This window comes from Bufo gargarizans, chromosome 2 (assembly GCF_014858855.1).
Source record: "Bufo gargarizans isolate SCDJY-AF-19 chromosome 2, ASM1485885v1, whole genome shotgun sequence".
Lineage (NCBI taxonomy): Eukaryota > Metazoa > Chordata > Amphibia > Anura > Bufonidae > Bufo > Bufo gargarizans.
Window position 1 is genome coordinate 616,770,262 of NC_058081.1, and position 21,255 is coordinate 616,791,516.

Below are 21,255 nucleotides of genomic sequence, written 5' to 3' on the forward strand. Positions count from 1 at the left end.
ACGAGTCAACTGCGCATGCGTCGGCTCCCTCTGCGCGAGATTACGGAACTGAGAAGAACTGACGTCAGGGATAGTGGAGTAAATAAATTAAGTGGTAGGCGGTGCTGGGCTCCGGATCGATGGGCGCGGCTGGGCTCCAACATATCATGGGACAACCCCTTGGGCTCCTGACAGAGGTAATTTACATATCAATAAGATCGTTTTTTTACAAGAATCTAACACACACAGAGCATAAACAGTGGCATCATTTTAAACACTGCATGGAGACTAATGGGCACATATAAATATCGCTATATCGTTAATCCTGGTGACAGAATCCCTTTAAATCATATGTTGATATTTTCTAACTGAATGAGCTGACATATATTTTTCGATCATTTAATGTAAGTCTGTATACATACAAATTACAGTATGTTATAGAAAAAATAAGTCCGTTATTCTACCAAAATAGCTAGGTTTGAATAAAAATTCATGCATGGATAACTTAGGGATTGGAGCTCTAATATAATGATAACTACAGAGATAACTCCCCCCAACTAACTCAAAACAGGTACCTTTCCTTATGCACCACTCCGCAGAAACTAAGGCTACCCCTAGGTACTAAAGCCCACCACAAAGCAGAATAGCCTTGGCTGCAAAGGTCCCAGGTTGTGTCTGTGGATTAAGGTGACAGAAAACAAGTGGGAGTTTGCAGGTTTCAGACCTAACTAGATGATAAAAGGAAAGCAGAAGGAATAATAAAGCAAGCTGAAATGCATAAACAGGAGGGTACAGATATAGTCAAATGAGCAGACCAGAGCTGAAGTCCAAACCTGGAGAGTACAGATATAGCCAAATCAGTAGATGAGACGTTAATCAGTAGTCAATGCACAGAGTGTTAACAGAGGATTAACAAGCAGGTCTTGAGTTTAGGCACAAGGCTCCGAAACACAAACAAGAGCAAAACATCATACACATTGACCTAGTGTCAGTGCCTGCTTTAAAACTACCACCTACACCTCTGGTTGGACACTGAGCCAGAGCTCTGTGCCCCAAGTCTCTGATCTGCCACCCAGTCAGAACTTGAATAGGAACGGACGTGCACAGACCAGTGCGGTAGCTGCTGATTTGAGCAGCAGACATCGCTGGATTGAGGTCAGGTAAACAAATTGTACAGACTATTTATGCGCTACTGCCTCCTTAGGGGAAACAGAGAAAATTACTATCTCACTCCTGATGTTGATGTAACTATTTTGATATACCCTATTGAAATCTTGTTATGGTCTTATATTGGAAAAGCCTGGTAACAGGGTTAAATGATTAGTCTAAGATAGTGATCCTCAATCTTTGGGTTTCCAGCTGTTTCAAAACTGCAACTCCCAGCATGCCCTCATAGTTCGTGGCTGTCAGGGCATGGTGGAAATGGTAGTTTTGCAACAGTTGGAGAGCCATAGTGTCACCACCAGACATTTGAGAAGCTCTGACAGACGTTCTTCGGAACCTCCTGCCTGAGGTTCTTTTGTTTTGCTTTTGTTTTATCATCTCGTTTCCCTCTCTCAACTGTCATCTAGTTACACTGATTGCATCCCTTTAAATCCCCTCCTATACTGCATCACTTTGCGGTTTATACAACTTCCTGGAGTGTGCTGATGCTAGAAGCTGTTACCACTGCATCCACAAGATAAGTCTGTTTTCTTTATTTCTGTTTGCCTGTGGGCTTGATCCTAGGTTACCCTGACTCCCTCCGTATTAAGTGTAGGGAGCTGGTGGTCGTGTCCCCTTACTATTATAGGGTGTTCAGGTGCATACAGTCGAGGAACCAGGATATGCAATTTTCTACCATTGAGATTTTTGCATAGGCTGAGCAGTAAGGGAGAGAGCTAGGGCTCTTACAGGGCTTACCCTCCTGTTCCTTAGTTTTGGATCAAGTCAGTCGGATCTTCATTTGTGTCTTCTAGTTTTCTGTAACACCATCCGTGACACATAGGTTGGGAATTATTTGTTTCAGGGGAAATTTATATATATATCTATATATATCTATATATAAATATAGTACAGACCAAATGTTTGGACACACCTTCTCATTCAAAGAGTTTTCTTTATTTTCATGACTATGAAAATTGTAGATTTACACTGAAGGAATCAAAACTATGAATTAACACATGTGGAATTATATACATAACAAAAAAGTGTGAAACAACTGAAAATATGTCATATTCTAGGTTCTTCAAAGTAGCCACCTTTTGCTTTGATTATGCATTCTCTTGTTGAGCTTCAAGAGGTAGTCACCTGAAATGGTTTTCACTTCACAGGTGTGTCCTGTCAGGTTTAATAAGTGGGATTTCTTGCCTTATAAATGGGGTTGGGACCATCAGCTGCGTTGTGGAGAAGTCAGGTGGATACACAGCTAATAGTCCTACTGAATAGACTGTTAGAATTTGTATTATGGCAAGAAAAAAGCAGCTAAGTAAAGAAAAACGAGTGGCCATCATTACTTTAAGAAATGAAGGTCAGTCAGTCCGAAAAATTGGGAAAACTTTGAAAGTGTCCCCAAGTGCAGTCACAAAAACCATCAAGCGCTACAAAGAAACTGGCTCACATGCGGCCCGCCCCAGGAAAGGAAGACCAAGAGTCACCTCTGCTGCGGAGGATAAGTTCATCCCAGTCACCAGCCTCAGAAATTGCAGGTTAACAGCAGCTCAGATTAGAGACCAGGTCAATGCCACACAGAGTTCTAGCAGCAGACACATCTCTAGAACAACTGTTAAGAGGAGACTGTGTGAATCAGGCCTTCATGGTAGAATATCTGCTAGGAAACCACTGCTAAGGACAGGCAACAAGCAGAAGAGACTTGTTTGGGCTAAAGAACACAAGGAATGGACATTAGACCAGTGGAAATCTGTGCTTTGGTCTGATGAGTCCAAATTTGAGATCTTTGGTTCCAACCACTGTGTCTTTGTATGACGCAGAAAAGGTGAACGGATGGACTCTACATGCCTGGTTCCCACTGTGAAGCATGGAGGAGGAGGTGTGATGGTGTGGGGGTGCTTTGCTGGTGACACTGTTGGGGATTTATTCAAAATTGAAGGCATACTGAACAAGCATGGCTACCACAGCATCTTGCAGCGGCATGCTATTCCATCCGGTTTGCGTTTAGTTGGACCATCATTTATTTTTCAACAGGACAATGACCCCAAACACACCTCCAGGCTGTGTAAGGGCTATTTGACCATGAAGGAGAGTGATGGGGTGCTGCGCCAGATGACCTGGCCTCCACAGTCACCGGACCTGAACCCAATCGAGATGGTTTGGGGTGAGCTGGACCGCAGAGTGAAGGCAAAAGGGCCAACAAGTGCTAAGCATCTCTGGGAACTCCTTCAAGACTGTTGGAAGAGCATTTCAGGTGACTACCTCTTGAAGCTCATCAAGAGAATGCCAAGAGTGTGCAAAGCAGTAATCAAAGCAAAAGGTGGCTACTTTGAAGAACCTATAATATGACATATTTTCAGTTGTTTCACACTTTTTTGTTATGTATATAATTCCACATGTGTTAATTCATAGTTTTGATGCCTTTAGTGTGAATCTACAATTTTCATAGTCATGAAAATAAAGAAAACTCTTTGAATGAGAAGGTGTGTCCAAACTTTTGGTCTGTACTGTATATATATATATATATATACACACACACACACACACACACACACACACTCACACATATACACAGTAAAGCTCAAGGAAATAGAGTTCTTAGAAATTTCAGTATTTGAGTTAACATTTTGAGTAATTGTCTTAAAGGGGTTTTCCAGCCTTGTTATACCTAATAAAGAAATTATACTTGTGACAACCACGCACCAATCCCGTCGTACTAAGCCACAGTTGCCATACAGGTCTCCGCTAGAGACTTCTAGAGGCGAATCCACTGTGAGCACAGAAGACGTTTAAGATTGGTTGGTGGGCCCAGACAGTATACAATCACGATTGTATGTACAATCGGTAAAAATAAAATTACTGATTTCACGCTGGAAATCAAATTAATTTGCTGCCACCACTCTTCATATTGAGTCGGGGCGAAGAGACCCCGGCTAGCTAATCCTAAATGGACGAAACGGTTATTTGCAACCTAGCTAGTACATTAACAATTTATAAAAATAAAACAATTTAGTAGTATGTCTTATGAGGACAGAGTTCTTAGCATAGATCAGGTCATTAAGTAACAATGGCAAAACTGGAACGATTAAATCGTTAGTTTTTATTCTAAAACTATACACAAAAAATATATACAGGTCCTTCTCAAAAAATTTGCATATTGTGATAAAGTTCATTATTTTCTGTAATGTACTGATTAACATTAGACTTTCATATATTTTAGATTCATTAGACACTAACTGAAGTAGTTCAAGCCTTTTATTGTTTTAATATTGATGATTTTGGCATACAGCTCATGAAAACCCAAAATTCCTATCTAAAAAAATTAGCATATCATGAAAAGGTTGTCTAAACGAGCTATTAACCTAATCATCTGAATCAACTAATTAACTGTAAACACCTGCAAAAGATTCCTGAGGCTTTTAAAAACTCCCAGCCTGGTTCATTACTCAAAACCGCAATCATGGGTAAGACTGCCGACCTGACTGCTGTCCAGAAGGTCATCGTTGACACCCTCAAACAAGAGGGTAAGACACAGAAAGAAATTTCTGAACGAATAGGCTGTTCCCAGAGTGCTGTATCAAGGCACCTCAGTGGGAAGTCTGTGGGAAGGAAAAAGTGTGGCAGAAAACGCTGCACAACGAGAAGAGGTGACCGGACCCTGAGGAAGATTGTGGAGAAGGACCGATTCCAGACCTTGGGGACCTACGGAAGCAGTGGACTGAGTCTGGAGTAGAAACATCCAGAGCCACCGTGTACAGGCGTGTGCAGGAAATGGGCTACAGGTGCCGCATTCCCCAGGTCAAGCCACTTTTGAACCAGAAACAGCGGCAGAAGCGCCTGACCTGGGCTACAGAGAAGCAGCACTGGACTGAAAGCAAATTTTGCATGTCATTCGGAAATCAAGGTGCCAGAGTCTGGAGGAAGACTGGGGAGAGGGAAATGCCAAAATGCCTGAAGTCCAGTGTCAAGTACCCACAGTCAGTGATGGTCTGGGGTGCCATGTCAGCTGCTGGTGTTGGTCCACTGTGTTTTATCAAGGGCAGGGTCAATGCAGCTAGCTATCAGGAGATTTTGGAGCACTTCATGCTTCCATCTGCTGGAAAGCTTTATGGAGATGAAGATTTCATTTTTCAGCACGACCTGGCACCTGCTCACAGTGCCAAAACCACTGGTAAATGGTTTACTGACCATGGTATTACTGTGCTCAATTGGCCTGCCAACTCTCCTGACCTGAACCCCATAGAGAATCTGTGGGATATTGGGAAGAGAAAGTTGAGAGACGCAAGACCCAACACTCTGGATGAGCTTAAGGCCGCTATCGAAGCATCCTGGGCCTCCATAACACCTCAGCAGTGCCACAGGCTGATTGTCTCCATGCCACGCCGCATTGAAGCAGTCATTTCTGCAAAAGGATTCCTGACCAAGTATTGAGTGCATAACTGAACATAATTATTTGAAGGTTGACTTTTTTTGTATTAAAAACACTTTTCTTTTATTGGTTGGATGAAATATGCTAATTTTTTGAGATAGGAAATTTGGGTTTTCATGAGCTGTATGCCCAAATCATCAATATTAAAACAATAAAAGGCTTGAACTACTTCAGTTGGTGTGTAATGAATCTAAAATATATGAAAGTCTAATGTTTATCAGTACATTACAGAAAATAATGAACTTTATCACAATATGCTAATTTTTTTAGAAGGACCTGTACATTAAAGCTGACAGATAAATATACCTGCCAGTTGAACAGATTGGTTAGGATAGAAATAGGTAAGAGGTGGAAGGGAATAGAATGTCTGTAAGTTCAGAATTACCGGTAAAGTCCAGTAAAAGGCTAAGTCTTTGTAGAATAATCCAAGATGGTGGGATGTGCCCGTGTCCAGCGGGCAGTCGTGATGTTAGTCGACGTCAGATGGTAGAAGAAGGTCATGGCAATCTGACATTTGTTGGGCTTAACGGTCAGATTGGCAGCGGACAGTCTTCCCAATACCTGTGACAGATGGTCAAGGTGATCTTCCCAGGTTGGACTATATATGGCTATATCGTTCAGATATGCTAGGGCATAACCTTGCATTCCTTCCAACAGTTCATTCATGGCCCGCTGAAAGGTGGCGGGCGCATTCTTCATCCCAAAGGGCATACGAGTAAACTCATAGAGGCCAGAAGGGGTGATGAATGCGGATTTCGCTCTTGCCTCTGGCGCAAGCGGAATCTGCCAGTATCCACGGCTCAAGTCCATGATTGTTAGATAGCTGGCGGACGCCAGTGTCACAACCAGACAGCTGAGAAGCTCTGACAGAAGCCTTTCAGAACCTCCTCCTTGAGTTTTTTTTGTTGTGGTGTTCAGTTCCTCATCTCGTTAGCCTCTCTCAGCTGTCATGTAGTTGGACTGATTGCTTCCCTTTAAATTCCTCCCCATAATGCATTACTGGGCGGCTTATACTTCTTCCTGGAGTGTGTGTGCATGCTGATCCTATTTCCCAGTCTACTACTAAGTTAAGTGCTGTACATTTATCTGTTATTTTCTGTTTGCTGGATCCCAGGTGACCCTGACTCCCTCCGTGTCTGGTGTAGGGAGCCGGTGGTCGTGTCCCCTCACTATTGTAGGGTGTTCAGGTGTTATATAGTCGAGGTACGTGGATATGCAACCATCCACCTTTGGGATTTTTGCATAGGCTGAGCAGCCAGGGAAAGTGCCAGGTCTGGTGCAGGGGTCTCCCTTTTGGTTCCTTAGCTTTGGATCCAGTGAGTCATATATGCATGTTGCATTGTCTTGTTTCCTGTACACCGTCCGTGACATTTATATGCATGTTGCATTGTCTTGTTTCCTGTACACCGTCCGTGACAGCCAGCTGATCCAGCAATTCATCAATTCGAGGCATGGGATACGCATCGGTTATGGTGATGTCATTCAGTCTCCGATAGTCGACACAGAACAGGGTTGTCTTGTCCTTTTTGGGGACTAAAACAACCGGGGCGGCCCATGGACTAGAGGGTTTCTGGATGACCATTAACTGTAGCATCTCATCAATCTCTCGTTTGATCTCAGCCTGCACTTCGGGTGAGGTGCGATAGGGGCCCTGCCGTAAGGGCTTTTGGGTCCCTGTGTGAACTCGGTGAGCTGCTAGGTTGGTTTGGCCAGGGATGCATGAGAATGTGGCGCTGTGCGCACTCAGGAGAGTAGTGAGCTGAAGCTTCTGTGGGTACGAGAGGTGGGGGTTGATGTTCTAATCATCTGCCACGTCTCGTAGCTCTGCTAGCAAGTCTATCAGTGGATCTGGCTCTTCGGGTTCTAGCTGGCTACACACTGCTAATACATACTGCTCTCTTTCCTCGTGTGCTTTTAACATGTTCACGTGGAACCGTTTTTTTCGCTTACCCCCGAGACTCACTAGGTAAGTGACTGGGTTCACCTGTTTCAGAATGGTGTATGGCCCATCCATAGCAGCCTGCAACCTTCTGACCTGCTTGGTATGACCGCTCTCTGACATGCTGATCATACCAAGCCTTCTGTTTGGCCTGTGCGTTTGCGAGGTTTTCCGTCACTATGGTCATGAGGGACTCCATCTTGTCCTGAAATTTTAGGACATATTCAACCACGGAGACTTCTGAGGGGTCACCTTTTCCCTCCCAGGTCTCCCGAATCAGTTTTAAGGGCCCTCGGACGTCTCGTCCATATAGGAGTTTAAAGGGTGAGAACCCAGTGGACTCCTGTAGCACTTCTCTGTAAGCAAACAGCAAATGAGGCAGGTGCCGCTTCCAGTCCTTCCCCTGCAATTCCACGAACGTGGCCAGCATTTTCTTTAACGTTCCATTGAAACGTTCGCAAAGGCCGTTGGTTAGCGGGTGATACGCACTGGAAGTGGTGTGCTTGATTTGCTTCCATTAGCTCCGACATGAAGCAAGAGCCCTGATAAGAGATCATCTCGGCGGGGAAACCTACATGCGAGAAAATCCCAATCAAGGCGTCCGCCACCGTGGCCGACCTAAGGGAAGACAGTGCTACCGCCTCTGGATAACGGGTGGTATAGTCCACGACCGTTAAGATGTAGCGCTTGCCAGAACTGCCAGGAATGGGAAGGGGACCAATTATATCCACTGCCACTCTCTGGAAGGGCTCTGTGATCACGGGCAGTGGCTGCAAAGGAGCTTTGCGGGGTCCTCTAGATCAGGTCATCAAGTAACAAGGGCAAAACTGGAACGATGAAATCGTTAGTTTTTATTCTAAAACTATACACAAAAATATATACATTAAAGCTGACAGAAAAATATACCTGCCAGTTGAACAGATTGGTTTGGATAGAATTAGGTAAGAGGTGGAAGGGAATAGAATGTCTGTAAGTTCAGAATTACCGTGGTAAAGTCCAGTAAAAGGCAAAGTCTTTGTAGAATAATCCAAGATGGTGGGGTGTGCCCGTGTCCAGCGGGCGGTCGTCATGTTAGTCAACGTCAGGTGGTAGAAGAAGGACCCCGGGCTGAATGTGTCACAGGGTTTTACCCACTCTGTAGTGGGGAGGGGTTTGCGACCCGCACAAGTCCAGCCTTGGGTAATTGGAAGAGGGGCAGTTCCTGCCCTGGACAGAGGAAATCTGGCTGAATCTTTGCTGTGCCAGTTTCTCTGTACCCGTGGGTCAAATTAGGACATAGAGGTCATATTGAGAATCAGCACAATTTTACAGATCCTCTGATACCAAACAGGATAGAATTACCATTTGGATTCCCTGAGAGCTTTGATATCTGAGAGAGAGAATCTCTGCTTGACTGGCCGATTTCCTGAAAGGTGTATTATTGGGGCTGGAATAATCCCTGAAGAGATGGTTCAGTGCATTGGTTCCGAAAACCCAGGAAATATGAGTAAATATGGATGCAAATATGAAAGCTATGTATTAGAGGTGGCTGCCCGGTGACCTCTTTTTGTGTCTCAAACAGCTGTCTGATAAGAATCTGTCCTGCTCTCTTTGAAGCGCACTGGCAAGACTGAAGGTGTGAGAACCCTGCTGGTATTGGAGACACTATGGCTGCAGAAAGAACAGGTTAAGGAGGTTCTGTCATAAGAGAACTAGATTGATGGCTACTCAACTTGGCATGGGGCAGGAAAGGTTTGTCACAAGGAGGTGATAATGGCACCTCTGCTCTGTGAATTACTCCTTTAGTGAAAAGAGAAGATTTTTAGTGAAGGCTCTGGTGTCTCTGTGATTGCGAAATATGGCGCATTTGCGATTTCCTAGTATCGCTGTGGATCGCAAAGCGTCACAATACTCACCTTCTCTCTGCAGCTCCATTCAGTGACCTTGTGTTCACCGACCTGTAAACTTCTGGAGCAAAACAGAATGCCTCTTAAAGGCTTCCATTTTGCATTCTGTCCTAGAATTATGTTACATTCCATTATAACTCTGTTATAACGGAACCTATAATGGAATTCAATAACACCGATGTGAACCCGGCCTAACTTACGGTTCTCACCAAAACTTAACTGTTAATTTGAAACTTGATCATCTCAGCATTAAAAGGGATTTCTCTTTTTTAGTTAAATGTGATGATGTGACCTACACCACACGTTCAGGTGAGATTATAAGCCCAGACTTTCCCAAGAGCTACCCTAAAATGACAAACTGCAGATATCGGATTCAAGTTGAAGAAGGATTTTCTATCCTGCTGAGGTTTCTGCACTTTGATGTAGAGTCACATCCAGATGTTGTATGTCCTTATGACCGTCTACAGGTAAGAGACAGTTTATGTCATATGAAATTAAGAGACAGAATTCTTTTGAGCAGATTTGTTAAAATCATATAATCACAGTATTCTAAAATGTTATTTGAATTGTAAATTGGATCTGATTGTAGGTTTCTCTCTCCCTGTATTGAAATATGACATCATGAATTTCAGGGCCCCCTGACCCATCACAACTCCACCCTTGCATTCTTCTAATACAATATATGTACCTCAAAATGGTACCATTCAAGTAGAACTTGTCCTGCCAAAAAAATGAAATCACTGATATAACTATGTTGACAGAATCACTGGAAAGTTATGGCTCTTGTTAGGAGTGGATATAAAAATGATTTTTTTACTGTATAAATGAGTCAAGTCACTGCTTCCTACTCTCTTTCTAAGTGCGGGCCCTGGTCTTTAGATATTACACACGCTACTTCATCTTCTCCTGGTTTGCAGTTTGAAAATGCTGGGCATCCTGGAGTTTTATATGTCAGTTGGGGAAGGAGTGAACTTTCTGGGCACTGGTAATCTGGTTGTGGACCCACCGGATTTGATTGGGTCCTAGGGCCTAATAGTGGGTTGGGCCCAGCTACATGATTATTTAAAGGAGTTTTCCAGGATTTTCATATTGATGACCTATCCTCAAATGAAAATGTGCAGTAGAAATTGCAGTACTGATTGTGAAATATTTGCATGCCTGTGGTCAGTTTGGGAAGATTTTAAAGTGTTTAGAGAGAAACTCAGGTACTACTACTACCATCATTGCAGCTGCCTTTACACAGCCATTGGGAAAGACAAGCTCTGTGGAATACCTCAGAATTGTGCCTGATATACATTATGTGTCAGTCATTAGTGTCCCGTTAACTACTTGTGTGTCAGTCATTACTGTCCCCTTATCTCCTTGTGTGTGACAGTCATCAGTGCCCTCATCACTCTGGGCCCAGCTCAGAGCATCATCCCCTACACATGTAAAATCTATTCAATTTAGGCCCAAGCCACCAGCTGCCCTAGCAGTGGCGCTGCTTTGCTAAACTAATCAGTAACATTGTTTGTAAGACTGAAAAAAGACATCTGTCCATCCAGTTCAGCCTGTTATCCTGCAAGTTGATCCAGTGGAAGGCCCAAAAAAATCTTTGAGGTACAAGCCAATTTTCCTCATTTTAGGGGGAAAAAATTCCTTCCCGACTCAAATCAGGCAATCAGAATAACTGCTTGGATCAACGACATCTCGAGAAATCTAATAAATATAACCTGTATTATTACACTCCAGAAATACATCCAGGCCCCTCGAACAATCTTCATGAGTTCACCATCACCACCTCTTCAGGCAGAGAGTTCCATAGTCTCACTGCTCTTACAGGAAAGAATCCTCTTCTATGTTTGTGTAGAAACCTTATTTTCTCTAGTCGTACAGGATGTCCCCTCGTCACAGTCACAGTCCTGGGGATAAGTGATCATAGGAGAGATCTCTGCACTGACCCCTGATATATTTCTACATAGTTATTAGATCTCCCCTCCCCTAATGTTGATCATTTTTCTGGGTACAGTAGTCCACCCATTCCAGTTATTACTTTAGTTGCCCTCCTCTGAACCCTATCCAGCTTTACTATGTCTGCCTTGTTCACAGGAGCCCATAACTCTACACAGTACTCCATGTGTGGTCTGACTAGTGATTTGTAAAGTGCTAGAACTATGTTCTCATCATGGGCATCTATGCCCCTTTTGATGCAACCCATAATCTTACTGGCCTTAGGTAAGTTTACTGTCCACTAAAAGTCCTAAGTCCTTTCCATGTCAGTGTTACCCAGTGTTTTACCAGTATGTTTAGTATGTACGGGTGACTTGCATTATTCCTTCTTATGTGCAGAGCCTTACATTTGTCAGTGTTAAACCTCATCTGCCACTTCTCTGCCCAAGCCTCCAATCTATCCAGATTCATCTGTAACAGTGTGCCGTGCTCTTTTTTGTTACTTTACACAGTTTAGTGTCATCTTCAAAAATGTATATTTCACTGTGTAAGCCTTCTACAAGATCATAAATAAATATACTGAAGAGAATAGGGCCCACTATTTACCTCTGAGGTGGCCCACTAGTGACGGTGACCCAATCTGAGTATGTACAGACTTAGATTCAGGATGGGAGCCTGCAGGGTCACGCTGAACTTTCCTCTGACAGTACTCCGTCATATGAAAGTAATCAATCTAAAACCTTGTTTTAAGTAACGCCCAAGTAGACACTACAACTGCAAGCATTTACAGGTTAAAACCACACTATAGGTAATGCTTCTTCTAAGGTCATGGAATCGTTAGAACACAAGAAGGCTCTTATTTAAGTGAAGTAAAAAAAAAAAAAAGTACAGTGCGTACAAACAATGGGGTCATAGAAAATACAACATAAAATATACATATAGTGCAAAATAACAGTTTGGAAAATAAAAGGGATAAAAACAGAACTTAATACGTTACATAACAGTTAATTCTGGTTGCCTGAGGAAGCAGAAATATCAGTCAGTCTATCAAGCTAGTGATCCCAAAGAAATGACAGTTGCTTTTCTCCATACCTGTGTTAAAAAGATTCTGTAGATTTGCCCATAACCCCCCCACCTGTGATGTCAGAGGAGGCCAGGGAGTATGGTAATGACCATTAATGAAAATTTTTATGAGCACTTGCTGTAAACCATATGTGCCTTAAAATATTTGTATTGAAATATCTTTTTGGGTATTCATCCTAGCAATTTCATATTACCTCCATCCTCTCCGTCCTAATGTCCAGCACACTTGCTTACCAAACATGGCGGAGTTAGGGCTTATGCTCACGAGCGGTTTTTTTTGCGTTCCGTATACGGGCCGTATTTTGATTCCGTATGCCCTACATTTGCTAAGTATCAATCCTGTGGAAAGTTCCCTGTCAATATAGAGTCCTTAAATATCAGAAATAAGGGTCTTTTAGGATACAGGGGGTATGCCATCTGGTCCCGGCGATTTGTCTATTTTAATCTTTTTAAGATGCTGCACATCTTCCCTGGGTCAAACAGGCCACTTTAAATGAGGAGTTTACTTTCACACTTTGCATTTCATTTGACAGTTTATTTTTGTCTGTTAATACAGTGGAGAATTATATTTTTTTAAATAGTTTTTCTTTCCCCTCATGGCTTTCTATAGCTCCTCCCTCATGACGCTGTAAAGGGCTAACATTTCCTATCAAAGCAGCAGGTGGGCCGGCATTGTCTGAATGATGTCACTCAGTCACACTCCACCCACTTCATTAGGAGTGTGACTAAGTGACATGACATTGCTGGCCTGTGCACTGCTTTGAAAGTGAATATTGCTATAGGTTAGTCAAGCAAACTAGTGCCACTTCTAGAGACTGAATTGAACAGACTTTAGATGTGCTGCTCTGACTGGGGCCTGGTCTGAAGTAAAGTACAGTGACTGTGTAACAGGGAACCGGTGATGCACATCCCCTTCGCAGTGCCGCCGGCATCCCGTGCATGTAGGGGAGCGGGGACGCGGTCGTCGTCCTTGTCTCCACAGTAACCAGGGGGCCGGGAGGATCCAGCTGCACATTCCTGCTCAGCTCGGCCAGCGTCCTCCATCCCCTAGACAACGAGATGCAGGGATGCTGAGCACCAATAATGGTGAGTCGGCGCTCAGCAGTATTGGACTGTGTAACGTGACTTGCCACTTAGGGCTATTTAAACAGGCAGCCACAGCCACAGGTTGCCTGTGATTGGTTTTTGCTACCCTCACCTGCGTATTTGGATATTGACCATTGTGTGTTTTGACCTCGGCTAGTTTTGACCTCAACCTTGTGACCTCCTTGGATTTGACGTGACCTCTTGGCTGACTTCAGATTGTATTGACCTTGTTTTTGCCTTCTCCCTGTGTAGCTATGAGACCTCCTGGCCTTGACCTTTTGCTTCCTTTACTCTAAGGTTGACGGTTTCTCCTTCCTCTTTAGGCCCCTTCACGTATCTAAGCTAGGGACTGCCGCCAAGTTGTACGCAGTCAGGATGGGCCATGCAAGTAGGTAGGGACAGAGGTGCGGGTGGAAATCAGGGCTTCCTACGTAACAGACTGTTTTGAGCCCAGGACTTAAAGGGAACCTGTCAGTGGCAAAAGCTATCCCAAACCGCCAGCAGTACCTTCAAGTAGCCGGCAGTGAGTTTCAAATGATGATATTCTTACTGCATTCTGTTGAGGCAGAAGTATGAAAAACTATCTTTTATCCTCCGACCGTGCTATTTTCCAGTCAGGCTTGAAGAAAAGGGGCAAGATAACCACGCCCCCTTCCCTGCCCCTTGTCCTGTGACGGACAGCCGGGGCAGGGAAGGGGGCGCGGTTACCTTGACTTGAAGCAAGGAGGCCGCTGCCCCCTGACTTCAAGCCTGACTGGAAAATAGCGCGGACGGAGGACTGTACAGATTCCATTCTGAATTTTTTGTATTTTAGGAATTGATTTAAGTCTCTCAGGTTTAAAATCATTCTGAATGATCCGTCTAGCTTGGGTACAAGGAAAAGGGATGAATAAAACCCCCTCCCCTTCTCTGAGTCTGGAACAGGAACCAGAACCTTTTTATTTAGAAGGGAAAAAAATTATTGTTTTAGTGCTAGGTTTCTTGTAGAATTTTGAATAAGATTTGTAATTTTTAATCTTTCCGGTGGGTGAGAGACGAACTCTAGACGGAACCAGTCTGTTATAATACTAATTCTGAAAATTAAAGAGGAATCCGTTATCCTTCCTACTTTTGTTTTCTTATCGAAAATTCTGTCTTTTGTCTCTATTGAAAATTTGTTTCTATGAAAAAACTGTTGCCTTTTGGGAGGTCTGGAGACAGGAAACCCCTTTTTGTTATCAGAGGCCTTCTCTAAAAGGTCATCCAAAACCAGCCCAAAGAGATAATCTCCCTGGCGCGGAATAGAGCAAAGTTAATTCTTTGAACCTGTTTCACCAGACCATCCCTTAAACCAAATAGCACTTCTTGCAGAATTAGACAGAGCTGCTGACCTCACATTTAATTTTAATGCATCCGAGATTAAGTCCACTGCTTTAAGGATGGTAGGAAACACTGCTAGTAATTAGTCTCTGAAGGTTTTATTCTGGATATGGGACTCCAGTTCTTGTAGCCATAACTTTAATGACCTGGCAGTAGAGGTAGTGGCAATATTAGTTTTAAATGCCTGGGTTGAGGCTTCCCATGCCTTTTTAACCACCTCCCATCTGGGTCATTTACCCCCTTCCTGACCAGGCCTAATGTAGCAAAACTGACATATCTCACTTTATGTGGTAATAACTTTGGAACGCCTTTACTTATCCAAGTCATTCAGAGATTGTTTTCTCGTGACACATTATACTTCATGATAGTTATAAATTTGAGTCATAAAACAACAGTCACAGAAAACACATAGATTTGCGTTCACTTATAGAGATCCTATGTGATGGGAAGTACCCTATATAGTAAGATACCCACTCAGTGTACATAAGCATACACGAACAAAGGATAAACTGAGACTAGACGGGTCTAGTCTCAGTTTATCCTTTGTTCGTGTATAAATTTGAGTCAATATATTTCACCTTTATTCATGAAAAAATCCCAAATTTACCAAAAATTTTGAAAAATTTGGAATTTTCTAAATTTCAATTTCTCTGCTTTTAAAACGGAAAGTGATACCTCATAAAATATTTATTACTTAACATTCCCCAAATGTCTACTTTATGTTGGCATCATTTTGGAAATGTAATTTTATTTTTTTAGGATGTTAGAAGGCTCAGAAGTTTAGAAGCAATTCTTCTAATTTTTAAGAAAATTGCCAAAACCCACTTTTTAAGGACCAGTTCAGGTCTGAAGTCATTTTGTGGGGCCTACATAGTGGATACCCCCATAAATGACCTCATTGTAGAAACTACACCCCTCAAGTTACTTAAAAACGATTTTACAAACTTTGTTAACCCTTTAGGTGTTCCACAAGAATTAAAGGAAAATGGAGATCATATTTGTTAATTTCACTTTTTTGGCAGATTTTCTATTTTAATCAAATTTTTTCTTTAACACATCGATGGTTAACAGCCAAACAAAACTCAATATTTATTACCCAGATTCTGCGGTTTACAGAAACACCCTACATGTGGTCATAAACTGCTGTATGGGCACACGGCAGGGCGCAGAAGAAAAAGAAATCCACATGGTTTTTAGATGCCATGTCCCATTTGAAGCCCCCCTGATGCACCCTTACAGTAGAAACTCCCAAGAAGTGATCCCATTTTGGTAACTAGGGAATAAGGTGCCAGTTTTATTGGTACTATTTTTGGGTACATATGATCTTTTGATCATTCATTATAACACTTTATGGGGCAAGGTGACCAAAAAATTGGTTGTTTTAGTACAGTTTTTATTTATTTATTTTTACAGCGTTCACCTGAGGAGTTCTGTCAAGTGACATTTTTATAGAGCAGATTGTTACGGACGTGGCGATACCTAATATGTATACTTTTTCTTATTTATTAGAGTTTTACACAATAATAGCATTTTTGAAACAAAAAAATTATGTTTTAATTGTTTTATTGGTACCATTTTGTGGGACATACGCCTTTTTGATCTCTTGGTGTTGCACTTTTTGTGATGTAAGTTGACAAAAATTGCTTGTTTTGACGCTGTTTTTTTTTACGGTGTTCACCCGAGGGGTTAGGTCATGTGATATTTTTATAGAGCTGGTTTTTACGGATGCTGCAATACCTAATATGTATACTTTTTTATTTTATTTCACTTTGTCACAATAATAGCATTTTTGAAACAAAAAAAAGGTGTTTTAGTGTCTCCATGTTCTAAGAGCTATAGTTTTTTATTTTTTTAAAGATATTCTTATGTAGGGGCTCAATTTTTGCGGGGTGAGGTGACGGTTTTATTGGTACCATTTTGTGGGACATACGCCTTTTTGATCACTTGGTGTTGCACTTTTTGTGATGTAAGGTGACAAAAATGGCTTTTTTTGACAGTTATTTTTTATTTATTTTTTATGGTGTTTATTGGACTGGGTCGATTATGTGATATATTTAGAGAGCCTACCGTCATGGACGCGGCAATGCCAAATATGTCTATTTTATTTTATGTTTTCTATTTTTAACATTAATTTTTTTTATTCCTTACTTGGGGAATTTTTTTTTTACATGTGAAACCTTTTATTTTTCAACACTTTTTTTATTTTATTTTTTATTTTACACTTTCCGTCCCCCATAAGGTCATACAAGACATCTGGGGGACATTTACTTTTTCTTTTTTTTTTTTTCACAGTTGATGTCTCCTGTAACTGGGGCTGACATAGTAGCCCCAGTTACAGGAGAAATACACCCCCCCCCCCCCGAGAGGCTGTACAGCGTAATACAGTGCTGTACAGCCTCAGTGCAGGACTGATGGGCTGATCGAGGTCTCTGAAAGACCTCACACAGCTCCTGCACTCTCTGGTCCCGGCGGTCACATGATCGCCGGGCCAGAACAGGAAGCGCTTAGCGCTTCCTGCTCTGCATACACAGCGCTCTGAGATTTTTTAGACATCTTAGCGATTGGAGTGTCCAATTTAGGAGGCCTATCCCAGCAGGAGGACTCATCCTCTTCAAAAGGGTATTTTCTTTTAACATTTTTGGGAATAAAAAATTTCTTATCAGGTTTTTTCCATTCTTTTTGAATTAAAAAATTTATGTTTTTATTTAATGGAAAAACTATTGATCTTTTGTGCCCCAGATCACCAAACATTATATCTTGGACCAACTTCTGTTGTTTAGATTCATCCACTTTCATTGTGGCTCTAATAGCCTTCAGCAGAGATTCCGTCTCCTCAGGGGAAAATAAAGGTCTACCCGTGGTTTCTTCATCCGAAGACGAGTTTGAAACGGGTTCACTTGTCTGGGTACAGTGCTTGCACTGTGCCTTTAAAAATTCTCCTCCAACCTGGATGGCTCTCTGTGTTTCTTCTTCCTTGGTTAGATCTCTCAGGATGAGCCAGTCTGGATCCCTGCTGTAATGATTCAAATAAGCGCACACTACTTCCTTTGTTCTTTGAAACAGGCAGAATGCTCCACTTTTATTAAAAACCACACATCTTATATACCCCTGGACATAGTAGGGCACAAACAGATAAAACATTGTAGCCATTCCCAGGGGCCTCTGAGTCTTACAGATAAGTTAATCAGAAATCTGAAGCATACCTATCTCTCAGATATGTGAGGCCACTGGGGGGTGGGGAATACATAGAAATACAACACATTTCCCTTTAGGTGGACAAGTAAGATGGTCCTCGGACAGGGGAACACATAGGAGAACACAGGGCAAGTCAATGGGGGGGGGCAAAGGGCAACCAACAAAGTCTTAAAGTCACAGCGCTCCGTGACATAACTTCCTCTTTCTTGGAGCGCTAGTCCGGGGTTGCCTTGACGAGTAACCTTGTCACTGGTCGCTAGGTGGTCTTGTGCCAGGGGTACAGGGTTATTTATACATCCAATTGCTGGGACAGGCTATCAGCATTCTTATTATCTCTCCCAGGCCGGTACTGTACTGAAAAGTGTAAAGGTTGGAGGGCAAGGCTCCATGGTAACAAACGTCCATTATCTCCAGCCACGCGATTGAGCCAGACCAGGGGGTTGTGGTCTATTAGGACGGTAAACTCTCTAGAGGTAAGGCTGGAAGCGCTTGAGGGCCCATACGGGGGCTAGGCATTCTTTCTCTATGGCGGCGTACCCTACCTCTCGGTCCAGCAGCTTCCGACTTTGGTAGGCCATGGGATGTTCTTCCCCCTGGTCATTGACTGGATACGCCAATGATTTTAGACTGGCTGGGCTTCTTCTGACCGTGCGCTGAAGGGTTTTAAATACCCTAGGTCGGGTCCTTGCCACTGCTCCCATGCGGCCTTAGTAGGAGATGTTCCTCCCCTACTTCCGGAACGCTCTATCCACGTGCGTTCCAAATACCGGAAGTTGCGCCACACAATGTCCGGTTTGCGCACAGAGCACGCGGGACAAACTCTAACCCCACCCCTGTAAGCTGCCCAGGCAGGGGGGCAGGCAGAGAAAGGCTGCAGACCTCCTGAACACTGCCAGGAGGATCCGGCGTGTCAGTATCACCTCGCGGTTATGCTGGGACTGCCCAGGAACACCAGCCCGATGAAGCATCCAGGACACAGAAGGAAAAGACCTCAGCAGGCGGCATCTAGTGGAGACTTATGCCGCACCAGGTAACCCCTATCATGATGTGTCTCAGGGGCTCCTGCAGCCTAAATCTAGCTCTCCACAAAAAAAAAGTCCTATCCATAGGACTGGAAACAGGAACTGGTGGTATAGGGGCAGAGCCCCTCCTTAAGAGCCCGCCACGAAAGTTCCTGTTTCCTGTCCTGGATGGAGGCGGTCTTTCAAGGGTGCTGTCATGGGTGTAAGGGGGGGCCTAAGCTGAACTCTTGCACCAGGGCCCATGAGCCTTTAGCTATGCCCCTGAAGGGCATGCCAACTACCAACAGGCAGAAGCCTCAGAAAGGTCCAGGGTGTGCACCAAGGGAAGAAAGAGTGCGCCCTCCATTCACTGCATGGACCAGGGAGAGCCAGGGTGAGGACTGCCACTGTAAACTGGCATTACTACTGCCACCATCATAGCCACTACCACTCCTCCCATCCTTACCTCCCCAATGGGTCACTGCATATATAAATTCCATGTCATAATCTCACACATATTGTATGGTATGTTGGTGCTTGACCCGCACTTACCGGCAGCCGCATAGTTTCAGTGAGTAGCTTATCGGGAACTACAACAAGAATGTGCTCTGGGTTTTGTGCGATGTTATCTGGGCAGGAGGTGCATGGACCAGCATACAGCACAAAAATGTTTTCTTAGCTTCTTTTTCTCTTCTCAAATAAAATGAGAAAGCCAGTGAAGTTGAAGATTTATCTTGGCTGCATGTCTTGAAATGTGATCTATGGACACTGATGAAATGGCCTCAATTTATAAGCGCAGAAAAATTCATTTGATAAATTCAACATTTCTGCTATTTGATACGGTGTCCTTAGGGACTCTTGTAATTTTCCAGTTTTGCGCTCTGTTTAATCTTCATTTTAGACCTGACAGAATCTGTCCAGAAGCTGCCAGAATTCATAGCTTCTCCTCAGCTACTTGAGGCACAATATGACCCGTAACCCCCTCACAAACATGAGCCTATAGATAAAGAACACATGCTACGTTATTGTGACAAGATGGCTTTACCGCTGACACTGATCACAACTGCAGAGCCACCTGAAATAAAAAAAATAAAAAACACTAAAGTCACTAAAGCTTGGTGACAGCCAATGTGATTGCCATTACTGCTCCATAGGGACTGCTACATACCATATGACTAAATCATATTTCCCACTCACCAATCTATCATGGCAACTATATTATCATCCAAATTCTCCATTTTATGCCAAATAAATGGCTGGGCAGCAACCCCTTTAGGAGCTGTAACATTGGTCATCATATTTATATCTCACTCATAAATGACAACCAATATGGTCACCACTATAATTCTAAAGGGGTTCTCACCCAGACAGTTCACTGTTATTTTAGTTTAAAGGAACTTTAGGTGAGAACCAGATACCAGTTTCTTTCCAGATTCAAAATATTCAGATGGATGTGTACCAGTGTACACACAGGGAAAAGGGTCATAAGCAGCTGCTAGACTCTAGTGGCACACACATTCTTGGGAGAATCCAAAAAACATTACAAAGAAAAGAATCAGTCTCAATCGATCCTTGTATTCCCCAGGTGTAAGTCCTTGCCTAAGATTCTGGTCAAAACTACAGACATATCCATCACCAGTAAGTTAGACTTATACAATCTTCTTTAAAGAGGACCTATCACCACTCCTGACATGCCTGTTTTAAGAACGTCATGTAATACCAATTCTGGAACTTCTATTCTTATGTCTGTATGTTGTGCCATTCCTCTATTATTTCTACTAGACGTTATGAATAAATTGCTAGCAGTCTACAGTAAGGGTACAGAGGGGAGGTAACCAGTTGGGGGTGTACCTGCAGTCTGACTCTATCCAATCAGTGCAGCCATTTTCAGACTGTGCAGGTACACCCCCCCAACTGGTTACCACCCCTCTGTACCCTTACTGCAGACTGCTAGCAACTCATTCATAACTTCTAGTAGAAATAATAAAGTAATGGCACAACATAGAGCCATAAGAATAGAGGCTCCAGAACTGTTATTACATGGGGAATGCATGAATCTATTAAAACAGGCATGTCAGGAGGGGTGAAAGGTCCTCTTTAAGGGTTTCCTAATTACTAGATATTCAATGTGCAGTAACATCGCTGTAATCAAAAACATGGAAAGGTGAAAGAGGTCAAAAACACATTTAACTGATAAACCGCTGTAATTCTGGTAAGGTT

General features: G+C 43.0%; 1 protein-coding gene across 1 annotated transcript in view; it reads left to right on the forward strand.

The window, feature by feature from the left end:
• The window catches only part of MASP2 (MBL associated serine protease 2), a 91,758-nt gene that overhangs the window by 32,002 nt on the left and 38,501 nt on the right, over positions 1–21,255 (forward strand). The window contains exon 6 of the mRNA XM_044282099.1: positions 9,656–9,849. Coding sequence (XP_044138034.1) covers positions 9,656–9,849 — 194 coding nt within the window. The remainder of the gene's footprint in view (positions 1–9,655; positions 9,850–21,255) is intronic.